Source organism: Labrus bergylta, chromosome 2 (assembly GCF_963930695.1).
Source record: "Labrus bergylta chromosome 2, fLabBer1.1, whole genome shotgun sequence".
In the NCBI taxonomy this organism is placed as follows: Eukaryota; Metazoa; Chordata; class Actinopteri; order Labriformes; family Labridae; genus Labrus; species Labrus bergylta.
In genome coordinates this window covers 9,950,211-9,969,961 of record NC_089196.1, presented here as the reverse complement: position 1 = coordinate 9,969,961, position 19,751 = coordinate 9,950,211, and the positions used below count along the sequence as shown (strand labels likewise).

The 19,751-nt window shown below is 39.9% G+C and overlaps 1 protein-coding gene across 7 annotated transcripts; it reads right to left on the bottom strand.

Annotated features, from left to right (window-relative positions):
• Nucleotides 1-896: 896 nt before the first annotated feature.
• ncs1b (neuronal calcium sensor 1b) lies at nt 897-18,603 on the bottom strand. Of its 7 annotated transcripts, none has more exons than XM_065964237.1 (12): nt 18,431-18,603; nt 18,176-18,337; nt 17,846-17,915; nt 17,654-17,764; nt 16,527-16,661; nt 12,621-12,645; nt 5,906-6,044; nt 3,911-3,989; nt 3,376-3,464; nt 3,221-3,298; nt 2,605-2,712; nt 897-2,115 (listed from the first exon to the last, which is right to left on the bottom strand). In XM_065964237.1, exons 5-11 carry the CDS (start codon nt 16,588-16,590, stop codon nt 2,614-2,616), a joined length of 573 nt encoding a protein of 190 aa, XP_065820309.1. In that variant the 5' UTR covers nt 16,591-16,661; nt 17,654-17,764; nt 17,846-17,915; nt 18,176-18,337; nt 18,431-18,603; the 3' UTR covers nt 897-2,115; nt 2,605-2,613. The 7 variants fall into 7 exon arrangements, with proteins under 7 accessions (XP_065820309.1, XP_065820308.1, XP_020488675.1 ...); XM_065964236.1 differs by having other exon boundaries at nt 16,527-16,669; nt 18,431-18,601; XM_020633019.3 differs by lacking the exon at nt 18,176-18,337 and having other exon boundaries at nt 16,527-16,669; nt 18,431-18,601.
• Between the last annotated feature and the right edge of the window lie 1,148 nt (nt 18,604-19,751).

Sequence of the window (19,751 nt, the reverse complement as noted above, 5' to 3'; positions counted from 1 at the left end):
AATCTTATACATAGCACACGCTGAGAAATATCCCCGTGGCAAATGAATGAGCGGAATACTTTGACATCCCACACCGAAATGTCACGGATCTTTTTTCACTTTGTGGCTGATCTGGGTATCTGTTATTGACTATTAAACACGCACTCTACGGTATTTCTGTCCATGCAAGATCTTTTACGGAGATCAGACATTACAAAATGCCAGACATAGTCTCATGAATCCAAGTAACTCGACTTAATTCTAACTTCTTCAATTATTGAAACAAAACGCTTGTCCCTTTGCTGCACTTAGTCCCACATGCTACATTTGAAAATCTCTATCATAGACAAAGTGAATGTGTGATCTTCCCGAAGGATAGAAGTCATCAATAACAAGCTCTGGACCCTCCTGACCTCCTTCTCCTGATATCATTTGAATCTGTCATTGATGAAAAGAAAACGGAGAGCAGGTCTGAGCAGGCCCGGCAGAGAGCAGACAGACTCAGCAGCTTCTACACAAAAGCCACTGAGCTTCATTAACCCACCCATCAATGCCAATAGTTCACAGTTTTCTGTGGTTCATTTCTCATTATTCAGGCTTGGAGTGCAGGCTTACACTACAGAGAGTTGGCATGTAAGATTCTGTGTTTCTAAGGAGGACACATGCTCAACATTTTGTCTTCTAATGCTCAAATATTATAGCCTTTTATTTTGAATGCAAAATATTATGTGAAGTATTGGATTGTTTCAAGAAGTAATTCATTAGGGATTGTACAGATATTAAAACATCATCTGATCACTCCACCTATGCATTGAACAAAGCATCTCTTTATATTATATAAGAACCTGTTCATATAAATTCAAACATTTTCATGCAATTCAAATTCAAAGACTCAAAATAGAGTGCTAGAAAGGTCAGCCACTTAAATGCATTTTATTCTGTGCTCTTCTAGTGTTAATCAACAGGTAAATGACATTTATCATTGATTAAATCATCATTTGCATAAGGCATAAAATCAGTGAAGCTGATGAAACATCTTAATGCTGTAAGTAAAATAGTCCAGGAATGAAAAAATGCAACATCAACACATGCTCTGGTCTCACAAAGGAAAAATACAAATTGCAACAAAGGTGCTCACAAAGCTTTTACAAGCAGAGTTGAAGTCTGTTTGTGACCAGGGCTCTGTGTGTGCTGAGGGCGGAGTACAATGCTCTCAAAAGATAAAATGAGCCTCAATCCAGACGTAAAGCTTTGTGATTACACCCTGTTGCTTGGTCATGTAGTTCAGGATGTGGCTGTGCAACACTTTAAAGACTGGGTGATCGTGCTTATGGGGAAGTAAAAACACAATAGGAAGCAATAATAGAAACATAGTAAAATAATCCATTGAAAACTCCCCGCTCCTTCAACGCTCTTTGTCAAATAAAAAACACCCAGTCTCTCAGGAGAAGGAAACTTCAGAATGTGAGAATAAAACAATCCCACAATAATAATGAAAAATACAGTGCAATACATTTCAACACCTTTGATAAAAAATAAAACTTCATTCCATACTTATGGGAACATTTCCCATAAATGCAGCAAAGCAGAAAATAAATTACCATTATATTTACATGATATTATGTACAGTATACTGCTTTTTTTTTTTTCACTTTAAGTTAGTGTTCATATTATCACCATGTAACACATTTTCCAGATTTTCCCAGGTTCAGAGTCTCTCCATATGGTGAGGATGCAGCACACAGTTCATCGGAGAAGCTCTTCCCAGCATGTGAACAAGGGGGGATTCACTTCCTTGGACTCTCCATGGGGAAATCACAACACTTCCCTTGTAGAAATGTTTGCACAGTCCACAATACTCAAATTTGTACGCAGTGCTACATAGCTGTAGAAGCACAGATAAATGGCGTATAGGATTTAGCTGACATGTTTGAACTCTGCGTACACATCAGAGGATATATTTGTTTACAATCCTTACAGGAAATGTAGACGAACAGCTACTTGACACAGATGCTGTACGGTCGTGCGACAGAAGTTTGCAGTCTTCAAGAGTAGTTAAAAGTGGATCCTCATGTTACAGGTGTGATGGTGCTGGATTACTGTTTAACACGCAGCAGGATGCTTAGTTGGATCCATCTGAGAAGTTGTAACAATGTTCACCAATGAGGAAATGACAGAAAGTGGAGTCACAATAATTTGGTTGTGTTCAGAGCATGCAAAATAATCTGCAAAACAGTACTGCTCTATTAGCAAAATATGTGTTTCATGGGCTTCACAGTTGACAAAACGCTAAGCAGGACGTTTGCAACAATTGGCAGCAGTTGGTGCTTTGCATTAGGCAGTGAGAGAAGAGGCCTGTCTCACTCCTCACACAGCACCACAAGACTATTTGATTGCCAGCACACAAGTGGTCCTTCTGAATAATTCATAGGAACAAACTGCGAGCACAAAAGTGGCTTCTTCACTTTGAGTTTCAGCACACGGACCGAGTTTCCTGTCTTTTATTCTATGCGCTGATGAAATGGGAATAACACAGTATTATCTTGGAGCTGAGGCATGACCCAGGATTGAAAATCACTCAAGCAGAGAAGTATGCAGGTACTCGCTCATTAATACCCCACTCACCTTTCATTCCTACACGAGTCCATCATAGAGTGATAAAGCCTGAACAATAGAGGGGTCTGCCTTTGAACCCTCCTGAAACTCCTGCAGAGTCAGCTTTCCGTCTGCATTCTGAAAGAAGAACACAAGACTCAATGATATGAAACCCTTTCAAGGCTTTAACACAGAGCAACCAGCAGGGGGCAAAAGAGTATCTTCAGCTCAATCATGTTACCTCTCTGTTCTGCTGTTGGACTGAGCTTTGCTTCAGTGCACTTGGATGATAGCCACTCTGCCAATACACATCAAGTGCTGCTGTGCTGAACAGCTAGACTAAATGGCTGATCTTGGCAGTAGTGGGCTGAAAAACACACCCATGTCTCATCTTTCACTAAAGCTGAGGAGATTCTTGGGGCTGAGAGCGGGAATTAGCGCCGTGGGCCAGGGGTGGAGGGGACTATATATGATGTTTATAGACTGTGGTTGGTAAAAATGACGCTGTGATGGCCACAGATAGCAGCTCTAAACTTAACAGTGTCCACGTCAGAGAAGTGAGGGTGGCAACAAAGGCAGATTCAGAAAAGGTTTGGTGTTCAACTGGGGAAAAGAACAGTGTGAGTAGTTGAAAAAAAATCCAAACCTTGTCCATCATTGCAAAGATGCGATCCACTCGCTTTTCTGGTGTGTTTTCCTCTTCTGGCAACTCCACAGTGTTCCCCTGAGATTTATAATCATTATATATATGTACCATTCAGAAAATTTAGATTTATAGGTCTGTAGTTCGATTAGACTTACCACCATCTGATAAATGGCATCTACGATGTTCAACATCTCATCTCGGGTGATGTAGCCGTCATTATCAAGGTCGTATAGTTTAAAAGCCCCTATGTAAACAAAGATGTTAAAATATAAGGGTTTTGTTTCGTTTGGTGAGTACCAGTGACATCAGAAAGCTAATGTGACATCAAAATGTTAGGCAATCGCAATCTTTAAAGATCTTGTGTTTCATAAAACAGGCAGCAGCCTTCTAGGGTAGAATCCTAGTTCAAAGAAAACCACAGAAATTATGGATATACATAAATATAACGCCTTTTTTTAAAGGTACACATTTACAGCTAAAGCTAAAGTTATTCTAAAGTGTTCGGTTTTCAGAGAAAAGGTTGCAAGTGTATTCGGTTGGGACCCCAGGTTTCAGAGGCCTGCTGTATCTTGCTAATAACCTTCTATTTGCTGCTCTCTAGGAACTCGCCTGTCCTCTTTCATATGCAAGCATAGCAGTCAATCCTACATCCTGTCATTTAAATGTCAAATAATAGAGGAGGGTGCTTACATCTCAACTTCTCATCCAGAGTCCCCCGCGAGGTCACAGAGAGGGCCTGGATGAACTCAGAGAATTCGATGCGTCCATCCTGCAGAGTGACAGAAGGGAGAGAAAGATAAAATGTAAGAGAGGAAATGACCCGGTTAAAAAAAAAGGGCATCTTACTTTACACTCTTGGTTTTACTTTGAAGAGCTCCGTGCTGTTTTTCATGATTTCCTTGTTGTATTCGGCTCAAAATGGGGCCAGACGTTTGCTCCAAGTCAGCTGCTATTTTTGCCCTGCACCTGGCTCTCTCCTGAGGCGGAAATATGTCACCTCTGGTCATTAGTAAGACGGATGCTACTGGGTCATAGTCTAAAAGTTACAGCAAACAACCAACCACTGTGTATTTAGGACAGAGTCGTTTAATATTTCTCCAATGGCTCTCATGCCCATTCTTGGCTCTACATTAAGAATGGGCATGGCATATAATGGTGCCAAAGAAGTGGGAAATGATTCCACTTTAACATTTCAGCTCTCAGCTTTGTTTGAATACCACGCAAATCCTAAAGAGGCTGAGAACTATAAATAACTCCAATAAATGATTGTTTTCTTCAGTGTCTGTTACATAAAAACAATCAATATTAAATGAATTCTCTAAGTAGTCTAAACTCTGCTTATTCATGCAAATTCATCATGTAATGAACTCCAGCCTCAAACCAATGTTTCAGACTTACTTAAATCAAATGGAGACGTTGCATAAAAGAAATGCCATTTACATCCCCAGTAAAGAGAAATCTTGTAGACAACAAGTAAGGCATATAATTCGACTTCCTGGTGGTAGAGCCTTCAGGCTTTGATCAAACAATCTTCTTACGAAATACCTCAGGACTGTGTGTCATCACAAACATTTTCTGAAATTTTGATGCAATGTCTTCTTACCTGCTGTGGGTTCAGCCACAGCTGTAGAAAACAAGACAAGTGCTCTTAAAGGCCTTGGGGTTCAGCTTACTTTATCACCACCAGACATCTGACCAGCCAGACAATGCTGAGGTCATGCTTTGCTGATTACATAAGTCATAAAAACTGTTAAGATCAATGCCTTCTCTAACTATGGGGAGCCTAACACTAATGAAGGTCACAGATAAACATCAGACGAGAGGGGTTTTCTGATCTTCCTGACACAAAGCCTCTTAACTGAAGTCAATAAACCTCCAGGGGCTCACCAACAAACCAAGAATAGTTCTTCTACAGTCCGTCTTCTTGAAGACTATTTGAATAATACTGCATGTCTGAAATAAATTGGATTACTTAAGACTAATGTGTCTAAGAAAGATTTGGCTTTGTTTAATCTTGCATTTTTATCAAATCCTTAAAAAATAGACACATACCTTGAAAAAAACAAAAAACAAACTGGCATCCACTCTTAGAAACAGATTTCTGGCATAAAGCTGAGAGTTCTGATTATGTGTTACTACTGATGCTTTGAATCATCTTCAGTTTTCTGTTCACACAATTTTAGAGGAGGGAATCATCTGTGTTATTAAAAACCTGACTGACAATATTCAGTCAGAGAGAGATTTCAAAAGTGCGCGTGGTGTTTTAAGTGATCACTACTAAATGAAAAATATCAAAGAATTCTGTGTGTTCCTCTTCAACGTTATCAAAAAAGCAATTTCTTGTACTGTATGTTTTGTTTTCATTACTCTTTGGCCCAGACTTTCAATGCATTTCAGTTCTCAAATCAGAAGGGGTTTAAATAAATAACTGGATTCTTAACACAGAACTCAAAAAGGAACACGCACAGAGAGCAACTGGAACAAAACCAGGAGCAAAATCAAAATGATTAATATACAATGTTGCCCTTTTATTCTGTGCAACCCTTCGCTGAAAGCAGATAAGCGCTGTCCTTGGACAATGTCGCCTTTAACACGACTTTCTATCAGCAATCCCGGAAAAAAAGTAAACATTTGATTTCTAATTTTTAAGTCAAAAAACACAGTGAACATTTTTTAATCACAAACCTTATTTTCGTCAAATACGTTGAAGACAAAAGAGGCAAACTTTGTGGGATCTCCAAAAGGAAAGAACTGCTTGTATATCTTCTGAAAGCCCACAGCATCCAGCTGCCCACTGGGACAGTCTTTAATGAAGCCTTTGTACCTGAGAAAGAGAGTACAGATGATTATTCACAGATATCATTTCAAATGTAAAAACAGAACACATCATCAAGACAGGATGAACAATAAAAACACCAAAGCCACCTCCTCACTTCTGCAGCAGCCATTACAGATGCAGTTTAAGAGATTGTGCTGGATCAAGAAGCTGAAGTGCAAAGCTATTTGTCTCATTCACAGATAAGACGATCACCCTAATCCAATAGCAAGCCTAGAGTGGTTAGCTCTAATCAAATTACACTCTAGCCCTCTTTTGATAATATGCGTGGCTGATAGATAAGTCTGAGCGCTTCCTCTGGCCACTGGAAATGACATATCTGGAGAGCGCCTTAATATCTCTATTAGTCTAAATATAGAAGCATCTCATGAGCAATTTCAAGCGCAGTCACTCAAAGGTAGGCGGTTTCCTTGTGTATCTTCACAAAGAGGCACAGCAGCCTCAGAGTCTGTCTACACTGTTACAGGTCAGAGCGCAAGAAGAGAGTGTAAGCCTTGACAAAAATAAATGCCAGATGAAAAGTGGGAGAACGTGGCAATAGAGGGAAAATAATAATACTCTGAAGTTATAAAAAGGATTGCAAAGAGCCTTTGCTTCTGATAACTTCTGACGCAAGTTCACACGAGGGAGCATTGTGTGTTCGTCTCTGATTCAGTTAAGACTGATCAAAACAAGGTGGGGCTGTAATTATGACCACAGAGAAAGAAGACAGAGAGCGAGGAGTATGTGTATGTGTGTCCGTGTCCGTGTGTGTGTGTGTGTGTGTGTGTGTGTGTGTGTCCGTGTGGGTGTGTGTTCTGGTGAAGAATGAAAGGCCAGAACACATCTTTTCCACTCGTCTCTCCTCTTAAAGCCTTCACTTTTAATCTGCCTCTGAGATAATGAATGCAGCTCTGTACAGTAAAAGAGATGGAGAGACGCTTTGAGGAGCAGCTGTAAAAGTTGGACATGAAGAGCGGCGAGAGGAGAGCAGAGCCATGTAATTGTCACTTTTGAATTATCTGGAGATATGCATGAAAAATGAAAGCCTAGCTCCCTATAATGCAGAAGACAACCGAATTGGTATTCAAAGTGCAGAACACACAATGAATATCAAAACCGACCCATTTCACCTGATTTCTTTCATTTTTTTTGTGTGAAAATTGACTAAAGTTCCAGGCAGCCTATAACAGGTGAGCGATACTCTAACATTATGTATAGTGTAGTGTGTTTGCCCTATATGCACACTATATCTTGGAATTGGTCTGTATTTTAGTTAAAACAAATATTTTTGTGTCTCAGGTCTTGCCAACGTGAACAACTTCTGCCCTCCAATGGAAGAATCTCAACATTTACAGCAATACCTTCTATCTGCTAACAAGGTAGTTCAAAAGAGGAGGCTGTTTTGCTCTTAGAGTAACATTTCAGGTTTCTTTTTCAAACATTCCAACCATTTTTTTATTATCACAGACAAATACAAGGTAATCAGTACTTCAATACAGCTTTATCAGTTATCAGAGAAAAATTATTATCAGTCTGTACCATTCTTGATAAGTAACAAGAAACAGCATATACACTGTTTAGACAAATGTACAGCGTGGCTCAGCCAGTTGACCAGGATGAAGCCAAAATATCCCCGTGACAGGCACTCATTGCAAATTGCAACCCGAGTGTGCGCAGTATTGATGTCTACTAATGACAACACACTTTTAACGTCCCGATCAAAGGCCAAAGATCCCTCAGGTGGGAACAGTCCGCAGCAGAACAGGTATGGAAGTTCTATGACTCTTGTGTTTGTATTCATAACATTTTCTCTTGGTGTTTCTGCTGTATTCTGCTAATCCGGTGAACCCAGCGTTAAAGGGAGCTGCATTCGTCAACCAAGCTGTCAGTCATGGCATTCAATACTTTGAATACAATACTACGTTTTATATCATCAAATAACCAATTTAAAAAAAATCCTCTGAAAAAAGACGACTTGAACACAGTATGGAGTAATAATAACTAGATATCATGTCGAAAATATGAATCCGACGTGCAATTTTATTTTGTAGTTTGACCCATATCCTATCTGTTAACAGAGCGGTGGATCATTCATATACTGTAGCCAGTCAGTAGGGGGAGCTCTAAATCTTTTGATTTGACTTGAGGCAATGCATTCCGCTGTCCATTCTTTGTACAGGCTATAGGAAATTGCTTAGCAGAAATTACTGTAGAAATGTGTTTTTATTAGAAATCAACTTTTATAACTAAAGATTGGTTGTAAAATTAGATCTTGTATCCCACAATGCATGGATTTAAGAATGAATCAATAAGTAACAAATAATCACAATCACATATTTTATAATTATAGCTCTCCAGTAGGGATGTAACGATTCACTCAACTCATGATACGACACGATTTACGATACTGGGTTCACGATACGATTCTCTCACGATTTATTTTACAGAATGAGACTGTAAAAAAATTATGACTGAAAAAGAATTCTTTAGGGGCTGCAAAACCCACTTGTCAGTGTGGTTTGGCCTTTTAATGTTTTTTTTTTCTCGCAACAAGGGGAGGTGATGGGAGCTTCTCATTGTGGTGTTGGTTAAATGCTGCATCACGTTTGTTGTGCTATTTGTGTGGTTCCCTGTCTTCTTGCAATATTTGCACACCCTGTCTGTTATCTTCTCACCTCTTTAATTTTCTGTCTTCGGAAAGCCCAAATGCTTCCACACCTCCGATTTAAAAGACGGTGGTGCGTCCTTGATTTCAAAATCTTGCTCTTCAGCTGCCAACCGCCTCTGCTCTACAGCTGCTGACGCTCACGATATTATTGCGATTCCTTTTTCAGAGTACAGATGTGAATCTTGACACCTTTGAATCAATTTTTCACAATTTTACGATTAATCTTTACATCCCTACTCTCCAGTAGCCCTTATTTAGACCCTGTGAAACAGATCTTAATTCTCTAAACCAGTATGCCAAAACTAGAGGCTTTCAAATGGGCATGATGTTATTACCATATTTGTGGTTAGAATGCCCCTTTTATATTTTCTCATCGTGACTAAGGCTTGAATCATGTTTTTAACAGAAAGCCTGTGTTACTGCAGTTATGGTGAAAGACATGGGTATTAAGGAGGAAGATTCAGTCTAATTAAAGAGACTTATGAGTTTCATTATAATTCATGTCAAGGCTAAAAGGATTTCTTGTTTCTATGAGTCACTCAAAGTTATGTAAGTAAAAAACAAATCACCAGAGTACCCCCTTAATAAAACCTTTTTCCATGCTGAGGGCCTGAAAGTTTCTTATCCATAACCATTTCTAAATGGTTGTGTATGAAAATGATAGAGCAGCCAGCTAAATGAGTTGTATGTCATTTTATCAATGAAGTTATTTAACATTTTCAGCAACACAATGGGCAATTTTCAATGTATCCAAATTACTGTAAGCAGTACCAGATTGATTGATTTTTATTACACATAGTCTTCTTCCTTTGAAAAACCTGCAACTCTACCACCTACAGCCTGGTTTGAGATTTGGGCAGAGAGGTGGCACTGACAGTAATTTCCTATATCCATGTAACTAGTTTTGCCAATTTCTCTTCCCTTTAGGGATAAAAGAAAGTTCTCAAGTTTTTCACTCAAAGAGGAAAAGTGGACATTAGCACAGATTATGACAGGTTCCTTCCCCTCATAGTCACCAAGAAAGGTATTGGACCGATTTTTCACAAGCAACATGTCTTCAGAACATTCTGACCATGAAATAACTATTTTCAGATGGACAAATGAGAAAAGTTCATTATGTTTGTCACATTTCTCTCTCTATCAGCCACATTCTCCCAAACACCGGCAACACATACCTCCTCTCTCTGTTGGTGCTGTTCTTTGAGAGCTGCTGGCATCTACTAAATGTGTATTTCTTTGCTGAAAAAGCTATTATTGTGTTAGCATTAATCAACTGTTTTAGGAAAGGAAAAGGAGGCCATTCCACTTAGGAGGAGCAATATTTTATTACATCTTTGGCATAGCTTGTAATGCTTCATTTTTTTTTATCTCTCACTTGAGTATGTTATGCTAGTATTAGTTATTATAGCCTTCAGGTGGTAGCTCAAAACAGAGCTGGGGAGTGCACTTCAGAGGTTTGGCAAACTCAGTTCTTTCTAAGATTTGTTTCTTGCCAAACATGTTGTCTTCAGGCCCAACTCTCACTGACTCCAATGAAATCACTTAATCAGATTTCACACAGCTCCCTCTCAAGCCACAGAAGGCTTTGTACAACTTTTCTTCTAATGTGCAGTGGTACTCCCCAAGACCTGAAAACAGACTGATGTGAAAACCCAACGCAAACCCCTTTTTTTTGAACATTTTGGTGATAGGTCATTTAGCTTTTGAAAAACATCTTTTAAAATTATCGCGGTGTAGCATATGTATCACTTTAAATGGATTATATTATTGTCCATATTATTTTACCATGTTAATCGATTCTGTATGCAACATGTCTATCTCATGACTGTCTTCCGTAGGGGTGGGAATCGAGGGTCAAAGGACAGAAGGTATTGTTTGTTGTAGAGATCATTTAAATCTTATGAACTATTAATAAATCAGTTTTATTTTCTTCCTGTCCGCATGCACTTTGATATTTTTTAAATCAAAGACTCACTGGTGCTTCTGTCTTTTTTCCTTTTCCACATGCTCATAGTCATATTTATTGGCCCATGTAGAGCTAACAACATTTATCATATTACCATTGGGGTTACATAAGCAGACGACACGGATGAAGTTCATTTACACATTATAAAGACACTGTAGCTGTGTAAACATGTTTGCTCAGTGTCAGAGACATCAGAGTGATAATCAGAATCACCTTCATTTGCCAAGAACATAACATGTCCAAGAAATCTGACTCTGTGACACTGGTGCTAAGACACACATACTGTACACTGTCAGATTGAATGTGAAGCAGTAATAAGGCCACTACGCACTGAACTAGCAGGGATATAGCATGCGTGACATCGTGCATCAGACCACACTGGGCAGCAGCATTAAGAAAAAGTGTTTATCACTGGTACTGGCTCCTACTCCTTGGCATCTACCATGGTGGTTTGCTAAAGACTTGTGCAGGATGTTTCTCTCGTACCTGCCTAGCTGGCAGGGACATCAGTGCGCTATGGCATTAGGGTATTGATTTCAGGTGAGCCTCGAGCATACTAATGATGTACCCTTAGAGGAGAATTAGAAAGGGGAACAAATTCAATGCACAACACAGGCATTTAGCTAACCCTGCTAATTCTTCTGTGTCTCTGCCCGTGCTCTAATTACACGCCATCTGGCATTTCCCCTGGTAAAATTCCCTCTCATCCCTCACACTCACTCGTGTTGATTGCTGCTGATCTTCAAGTGAGGACTCATGCAAACTTTCTTGTGAAAGACAGTGAGAGTAATGATGAGCGAGCTGGCTGCCTAGCCGTAGGCAGTGGGGGTTTAAGGAGGGGGTATTCCACCTCAGTGCACTCAGGCAGCCCCAGAGACAGGCCAGAACAGAGGCTCTGGACCTGTCAATGCCCAGTTTGATCTAATGCTGCTGCTGCTGCTGCTGCTGTGTGGGATTGAATGTACCCTGCTTCCTCCTCTCCCCCTGTAAACCCCTTTAACAGGGTACATGAACAGCGACTAGCAATCGAGTCACAGCTCTTTTCATGCATGCAGAATTAGGTTGTGAAATGCAAAACCAAAGCAGGATAACTGGAGTGTGAACATGGTGGAGCGATCACTTTATTACAGTACTCCCTCTTCTGATATACACTTGTCTTTGTTTTTCATTTCCAAAGAAACAATAGCCCAGAAGCAAAATGCAGAAAACAAAAGGGATGACTACGCTCATGCTTGAATCATCTTTGTAAAAAAGATGCATTGTCTCTTATCCATCACCAGCAGCTATTAAATTGTGCCTTCAGAAATGTTCCCCTTTGCTGTAATGATCACTCCCTCTACAGCTCTGTGACTGTGCCAGCCCCGAGGTGCATCTTTTTCATGAATTTGTTTCCTCTTAAGACATGTATGTACATGTTACAACTACAGGCTACAGCCAGATGATGCTAGAGCAGATCACATTGACTAATAGGTAAGGAATCTAACAGGAAGGATTACTAATCTGCAACCTTGTGGAGGCTTTGTGGACATGTAGTCATTAAGTGTCCGAAATTGAAACAACCTTATGCCCCCGGCATTCTTCTATTGTCAGACATCCCTCTTGCAAACCGAGCAAAAAGGTTGTTGAGGAATGCATCAGAGTTATCAGCCTTCAAAGTCATTCAGTCTCAGTAAGGCTTCAAAGTCATTCTATTTGCAGAGCTTGTCTGGCTTCAGGGCAGTGTAAGGAAGATGGCTTCAATTCAACTATCATACATTTTAATTTCACCGGCCATGAACACAAGAAACAGAATTATGGCCAACATATTCATAGGAGGGTTTTTTCAATTGGGTCAAGATAAGACCCCCTGATTCCTGTAAGCCCGGCTAGTAAAAACACAGTTGCTTATATATGACTAAATTCACAAGAAATGCAAACATTGTGATTAAATATAAATGAAAACACTCACCATTGCTGCACCTCTTTCTCTGTAACTGTAAGAGAAATACAAAATGACAGCTTAGAGGAAAACTTTGGTTGTCCTAGAAAAAAAAGGAACAAGCTGTTAGATACAACAGAGAAGCCAAGAAGTAGCATCGTTACTCATCTTGGCCCAATCCTTTCAAAGTTTCAGTTTCATCCTAATGTTTCATGTTATGTAGATTATTTGTAATGGATTCAAAATGTGTTGGTTTTAACTGAACTCCAGATATTTAATTAATATATATATATATATTTCTAAGTTTATAAAGTGCCACATTTCTCATGTTTGAGTGCAAAAATATGTCAGTGCATCAGACTATTCCAAGTTACTGCTTCCAATGGGAGGCCAGGTTTGTTGTGTTTCTACACCATTTCCTCTCATGGAACCATTGTTTGCATCGGCAATGTGCTTGAAATTTGATCAATCTTTTTATGAAATCAAAAATATTTTCCTGTTGATATTTTCCCCTTCACAAGAGGGGTGTAAATATAAGAGCCCAACAAAGATATCCATGGACTTATATGATTGGGTTCTTTCTTTCCATTATCTACCTGAGGCTTAGATGGAAACAGAGAGAAAGATTTGCTGTGGGAATTTAAAGACATATCTTTAAGAGGATGAATTGTATTGATCTTTTCACTTTGTATTGCCGATATTGAATTGTTGATCATTGCATAGATTTGCTATTCTATATCGATTTATCCTTGCACCCTCAGTTTCAACAGGCTGTAAGTGGGAAACAGACATGTTTAGTTAAGTGCAGAAATCAATTATTCTAGCTTACTATCAGAGGCAATGAATCATAATTTATCCTGGGCTGTATAGTAGAGGACAAGTGGGAGTAAACCCCAGGGAGGCAGAAAAAGACAGACAAGGCTGAGAGATAAATGTCATCCATAGATTTAAGAAACAGAACAGTTTAAAAGGCAGGATGCATTATCATGCCCAGTTGCCCACACTAACATAGCTATCTGCCAGTATCTAATTAATCAATCCCTCATGACTTTGCTTGTCTGGAGTAACAAAAGTAATTTTCGACCGCTCGGCCCCTGAAGTGACTAATGAAAACAAGGACTGGAAGGAATCAATAGCATTAGTTCAACCAGGTGGTCCTTAGAGAGAGACATTCTGAATTCATGCTGCTGTGAGGCTAACACTGTACCACTCGTCTGCTGGGCCTGGGGCGAAGGAAAAGCCTTATAAATACAACAGACAGCTAGTTAGTTAAACTGTAATTTCTACTCCTTCAATGTTTAAACTTTAATGTTAGTGATCTTGCAAATACCTTATCGCAATAGCTAACATATATTTGGGCAGTGGCATGACCAGTGGCCTCTGTGCGTGTGTGTTAGTGTTTGTGTGTGTGTGGGTGGGGGGGTACGATTCAAAATGTTTTACAGGGAGAGAAAATACTCAGATATTGCTTTATTGAAATATGTTTGGAAGATAAATAAATATTGAACACAGGATTAAAAACATGACAATTCATTTTTCATTTCATGGGAACTTTAAAGTTAAAAAAATATACACAGCAGCACTATAAAATATTTAAAGACACTTCAATGTTAGTATTTGAAGTGGATATAATTAGTCGAAATAGAAGGGGTCCTGTATATGAATGCTCTTGATTTGCCTACACTGTACTTAACGGGGAACAGATTTTCACATACTTGATGGTATTTTAATTAATTTTAACCCTCATAGTTACCATGTTGTTCAGTGAGGGAAGGGGACCTGAAAATGTTCCGTCAACCAAGGAAGTCATTATGGAATAAATGCATTGTGGACATTTTTTTCAAGATTATTTGTTTGGCTTTCATAAATGTATTAAATAGGACAGGTTGAGAGAGATTGGGGATGACAGAAAAAGTTTGAGAACCACTGTCATCCCCAATCTCTCTCAACCTGTCTTATTTAATAAATTTATGAAAGCCAAACAAATAATCTTGAAAAAAATGTCCACAATGCATTTATTCCATAATCACACAGAGGCTATCAATAAGACGCTAGGCCATGAAGTTTTCCTGCTCAGCATTTCACCAAGAAACCACATCATGTGACCCTTTCCTTGGTAATACATGTCATGGTCAATCTCTCGACTGTCAGCCATGCCAAGCAACCATTAAATTGACCTGAAAAGTCAATGTAGTCAGAAATTGAGGCAATTTACCATGGCTATGAGTTAATAAAAAAAAATGTATTACATAACTCAGTCAGAGGCAATGGGTAATAATGCAATCAGCCCATTGCAGGAGAGTGCAGGGCCCACTCAGCCTCTTGGCCCTGCAGGGTCTGCAAGAACACATCCAGCTTGAGCTCTGTCACTGTGAGCCTCTTCATGGCTTTGACAACTTACGAAATCATCATGCTGTTACATGGGCCAGGCCTGCTTCCAGCAGACATTTTGATAGGGCTGTTGGTCTGTCTATTTGATGTCAGAACAGTCGCTTGGAAAAGCATTTCTGGTTGAAAAGATTTCTGTTAAAGTACAGGTTAAGCTCCAGCAATTTTGCACAGCTTTCAGGAAGGACACTGGGTGGGAAGCCAGAGTCTTTGCACAGCTTAAAGTTGCCTTTGGTCAGAAAGTGATATTTTAAGGTCCCTGTCATTTTCCCATTAGGAGTCCTGCATTCTTATTATGCAACAAAGAAGACGACAGACATCTACATACATTATTTTAAACTAAACAGAAAATATTCCCGACTGGCCCTGTTGGTTGCCAGTCAACACAGAGGGCATAATTTGCTGGGCATAAAAGAACAGCCTTCATAATTCACCACTGAAACCACAAGACACACTGGCATGGAAGTCCCAAATATGTCAAGAACCAAAGGAAAGCATTTACTAAAATTGCAGGCAAAGCATCTCAAGGGGAAGCAAGAGAAAGAGAAAAGCAGAAATGATAGCGCTTCAACAAGGCAACAACAGACCAAGAGAGAATGATCACACAGGGACAGAAAGCTTGATGCCCCTCTCAGCGATGCTAACCAGATAAGATCCTAATTATACTATTCCATTCCCTGCTCAAAGAGGGCAATTAGGGGCGAAAGCTGGAGAGACAGGGCACAGGGTAAGAGAGGAAAGGAGGAAAAGAGAAAGAGAGAGAGAGAGCGAGAGAGAGTGAGTGAGAAAGTGTGTGTGTGTTTGTGTGTGCGCGTGGTGCGTGTGTTTGTGTGTGTGTGTGTGTAAAGGACAGCAGCAAGCAGCCCAACCCAGCACGAAGCCCAATCTTCCTCCACAACAATTTCCTGCCACAACAGCTTTCCTTGACTCTGCTGTGGAGAGACCCACAATACAAATAACACCATCATTAAGCAGCCAATGGATGTCAACTTCCACCCACACCTGCACACTGTACTGCTCAATAATAATAACGCTAGCTCCAGAAATAGCACTCAAATGATTAATATAGTGTCTTCCCAGCAGACATTGTTGCGGTAATTATGAATGTAATTTCTGCTCGAATTGGATTGACAACCTAATAGGGTAATCACTTGGATTTATTTTTGTTTTGATTATCAAAAAACGATCATCCTCATCTTTAAAACCCCAAACTTGATAGCCGACACAAACTCAGCATCTCCATATTCATTGATCCCTTCAACATGATTTGAAGATGATGATTACAACTTCTCAGAGACCTTTACTGATCCTGATTTGCTACACAACATTATAAAAATTAGACCAGCAGCTTACCCCTTGCTTTAAGAAGCTAGCATAAAATACCAACACATCTACGCCTATATGGAGCACTGAGGGCGGGAAAAATGTTTAAAAATTGCAGCAATAATTGTATTTTTATTTTTTCAATTAAAAGGCGTGAAGAAAATACTTTGAAGAAGATTTTCTGTCAAAAACAAGCAGAAAGGGAAAAGACCTGACAGTACTTACAGTAGGTTTTCCTTGTCAACTCCTCCACCACCTCTGGCTTGAGCTTGCTGTTTGATTTACCCATGATCTTCAGCTTTCCTCCACACTTCCAAATCCACTATGGCACACAGCACCTGTTACTACCTCCTCTCCAGTCTGCTCCTCTGCCAAAAACACACACAAACGTGGGCCAGTTTAGGTGCAATGACGCCGGTGAAAGAGGAAAAAAAAAACGCTTCTGTTTTGTTTTGAGGGAGAAAAGCAAAGCAAATCCCATTCAGATTTAAAAAGTATGTTGTTGTGTGTAGTTCACTCGTGCTAATGCCATGATCAGCTCAGTCACCAGACCTGACACTCCAGACTGGCTGTTCAAACCCCAGGGGCCCTGTGAAGAAGCGTCGATAGGTTGTTGAGTCTATACAATCTCTGTTGAGTGCCTATGTGATGGCCCCGTTTCTTCACAGCAGTCTGTGGGCGAAGAGTGGCGTTTGGATGCGTTGCTACCTTCGTCCTTGGATACAAGAGTCACTCAGTGGCTGGGTTAAGCACGCTCACTCCCTCACAGTCATTCTCTGTTCTCACTCCTCCGACCCCTCCTTTCCTACCACTATCTCTATTGCTCTGGGTAAGTTACAGTCGAAAAGAATCCTCCCTCCTGACAGCTAAGATAAGGAGGTGTGTAAACTAAAATACAATAAACAGACCTCGCCTTGGATGCGCCCTGCTGCACTTTGCTCTCACTCAGTATTAAGTCTAATCCCTGGAATTTATACGTTTGCGAAATATAATATAAAAGGTATGAGTATTAATTTATCGAAAAAAAGATATAAGGTCTTTTCATATGGTTCAAGATGCCAGTTGAAGAGAGAGCTAGTCTTGCCCTTAAAATAAGCTTGTGAGCCTTCTAATGAACATATAGAGGGATTTGAAGATTGATAATTTTCTTTTCTTCTCCATTCTGACTCATAATTCCCACTACTTCCTGGCCTGACAACAGCATGGCACGGTGATTTCCTCATCTCTGTCACAGCAAGACAGGAGATGAGGGATAATGGAATTTATTTTCGTGGCAGGCCTGGCATCGACGTGTACTCGTGCCTAACCACAGCAGCTGTGTGAGCCACAAAATAGGAATATACTGTATGCACCTTCACTGCAAACATCTGTTCCCCGTCTCAATGGCCTGTGATGTCCTTCTGAGGGATGCAACACTGATAATCACCATCTTGTGTTGTTTTCAGACAGTGTTCCTCGGTTTACTGTGAAATAAAAATAGACAGCAGTTACGCAGGGAAAGGCATCACTAGCTTTGTTTAAGAGGTAATGCATTGTTTTATCACCTAAAGCCACTGACATCTGACTAATGGACTGGAAAAACACTCAAAACGACCTTACTTCTGTCTGCCAAAGCTGCTGAATTTAGCCGATAGGCAGTTTGGAGGAAGAGGAGTGTAGTTCATGTAAAGTAAAAAACAAAAAAGGCCAGCTTTAAAAAGCTTATTCGGTATCGGTATGCCACAAAACTATGTAGGCTACTCAGTTCAAGTCTTATGAAAACAGGCAACAAGGTGAATAATTAAACAAACACACACACTCCTGCAGTTTTAATAAATGAATAGCCTATGTAAAACATATGAAAGTGTGCTTAATTTCCTCACATTACTACTTGCCTTGGTAGACAGGAGAAAGAAAAAAGCAGCAGCAGGTGGGATGTTGCTGTGCAGTACCATAGCAACACACAGTTTATGGCTACAGTACGACGGCTTCAGAGCTGGAAGCTTGCTAGTCATTGTAGTCGCGACGCTTCATGCCCACGCTGTTACTTGTAGCTACTTTGTAAAAAAAAAAAAAAAATACCCATAGAACCCCCCTGAAAACGAATAAAGGTTTTTTATTTTTTATTTTTAAATGACTTCGGGATTTACCTGAGCCACAGACGCGGAAATTAGCCGTCCAGACAGTCCAAAGGCAGAGGGACCCTCACCGCTGACCGACGTTGTGTTCCTCCGCCGAGTTCCGGAGCAACCGACTCGCTGCTGCTCTGATGCCGCCGTCAGGGAGTGACGTCGCTGCTGCTGCTGCTGCTGCTGCTGGCCCCAACCAACTCAGTGCCAGAGACACTGACGTCGCGGTACCACTGGTTAAACACTGACTCTTTGTATGCAGTGCGAGGTTTTACACGTGCCATCTCTTATACAGTGAAGTTATCCATCCATCCATCAAGCAGTCTTTATTTGTATAGCGCCAATTCATTAAAAAAAAAGAAGTGCTAAGTCAAGATACTTTACATAAAGCAGGTAAAAGACCTTAAAGGTGCACTATGGAGTTTTGGTAGAGGATTGTGAAAGTTGGAGAAATGTTCAGATTCTGTGGTAAATGTTCATACCTCCATACACAAACTGTCCTCAGAGGAACATTTGGTCATTGGGACACTGTTTGAAGATAAAATGATAAGCAAGTTCACAGTCGTGAAGCTGTAACTCTCCTGGTAGCTTCTTTAGCTCCAAACAGTGTTCCTTGGACCCATTTTTTCCTTAAGCAAAGTTTGTGTATTCAGTTCATAAAATATAGCCCAGCATAGAATTGTTTCACTTTTCCAACTTTCAAATGTCACTATCACATCTAGATGGTGCACCTTTAACAGAGATAAGGGAACAAGCTTAAGAAGACCACACGGTCTTAACAATTTTGAAACAGAGCTAGGCCTATTTCAACATGTTGGCATTCTTATTCTTTCAGATTCTATAAGTCCATCTGAGGGCCAACTAAAATACATAGGTTAACAGTTTGAATAATACTCAACAGCAAGTTAATAGATTATTAGGTTAGTTATCTTTGAAGCCCTTGTGTAGAAATGAAGTAGGTTGAATTCAGGGTGATTGGGACTTACTTTTACATGGGACAGGGTTCATTGTATTGCCTGATGAATGAAACACTTTTTTTTCCTGAGCCCTATCTGCCGGCTAGCAAGAAATGCCTCGTAAAATCCTGCCATACCATTGTAAACTAATACAGTAACCTAGCCGTAAGCAAATATATGATAAAAAATGCTTATAGTAGCCCAAATTAATAATTAAACATGCTGCAATCAGCCAAAGGTTCTGTCCCAATCACCCAAATGTTACCAGAAAAAAAAGTTACATCTTCAGTTTTACAGGGATGTATCATGTGTTTGTTTTTTTATTATTAATTGCAGTAAAACTTGTAGAGAGAAATTCTAAAATCATCCAAATATTCCTAAATTCA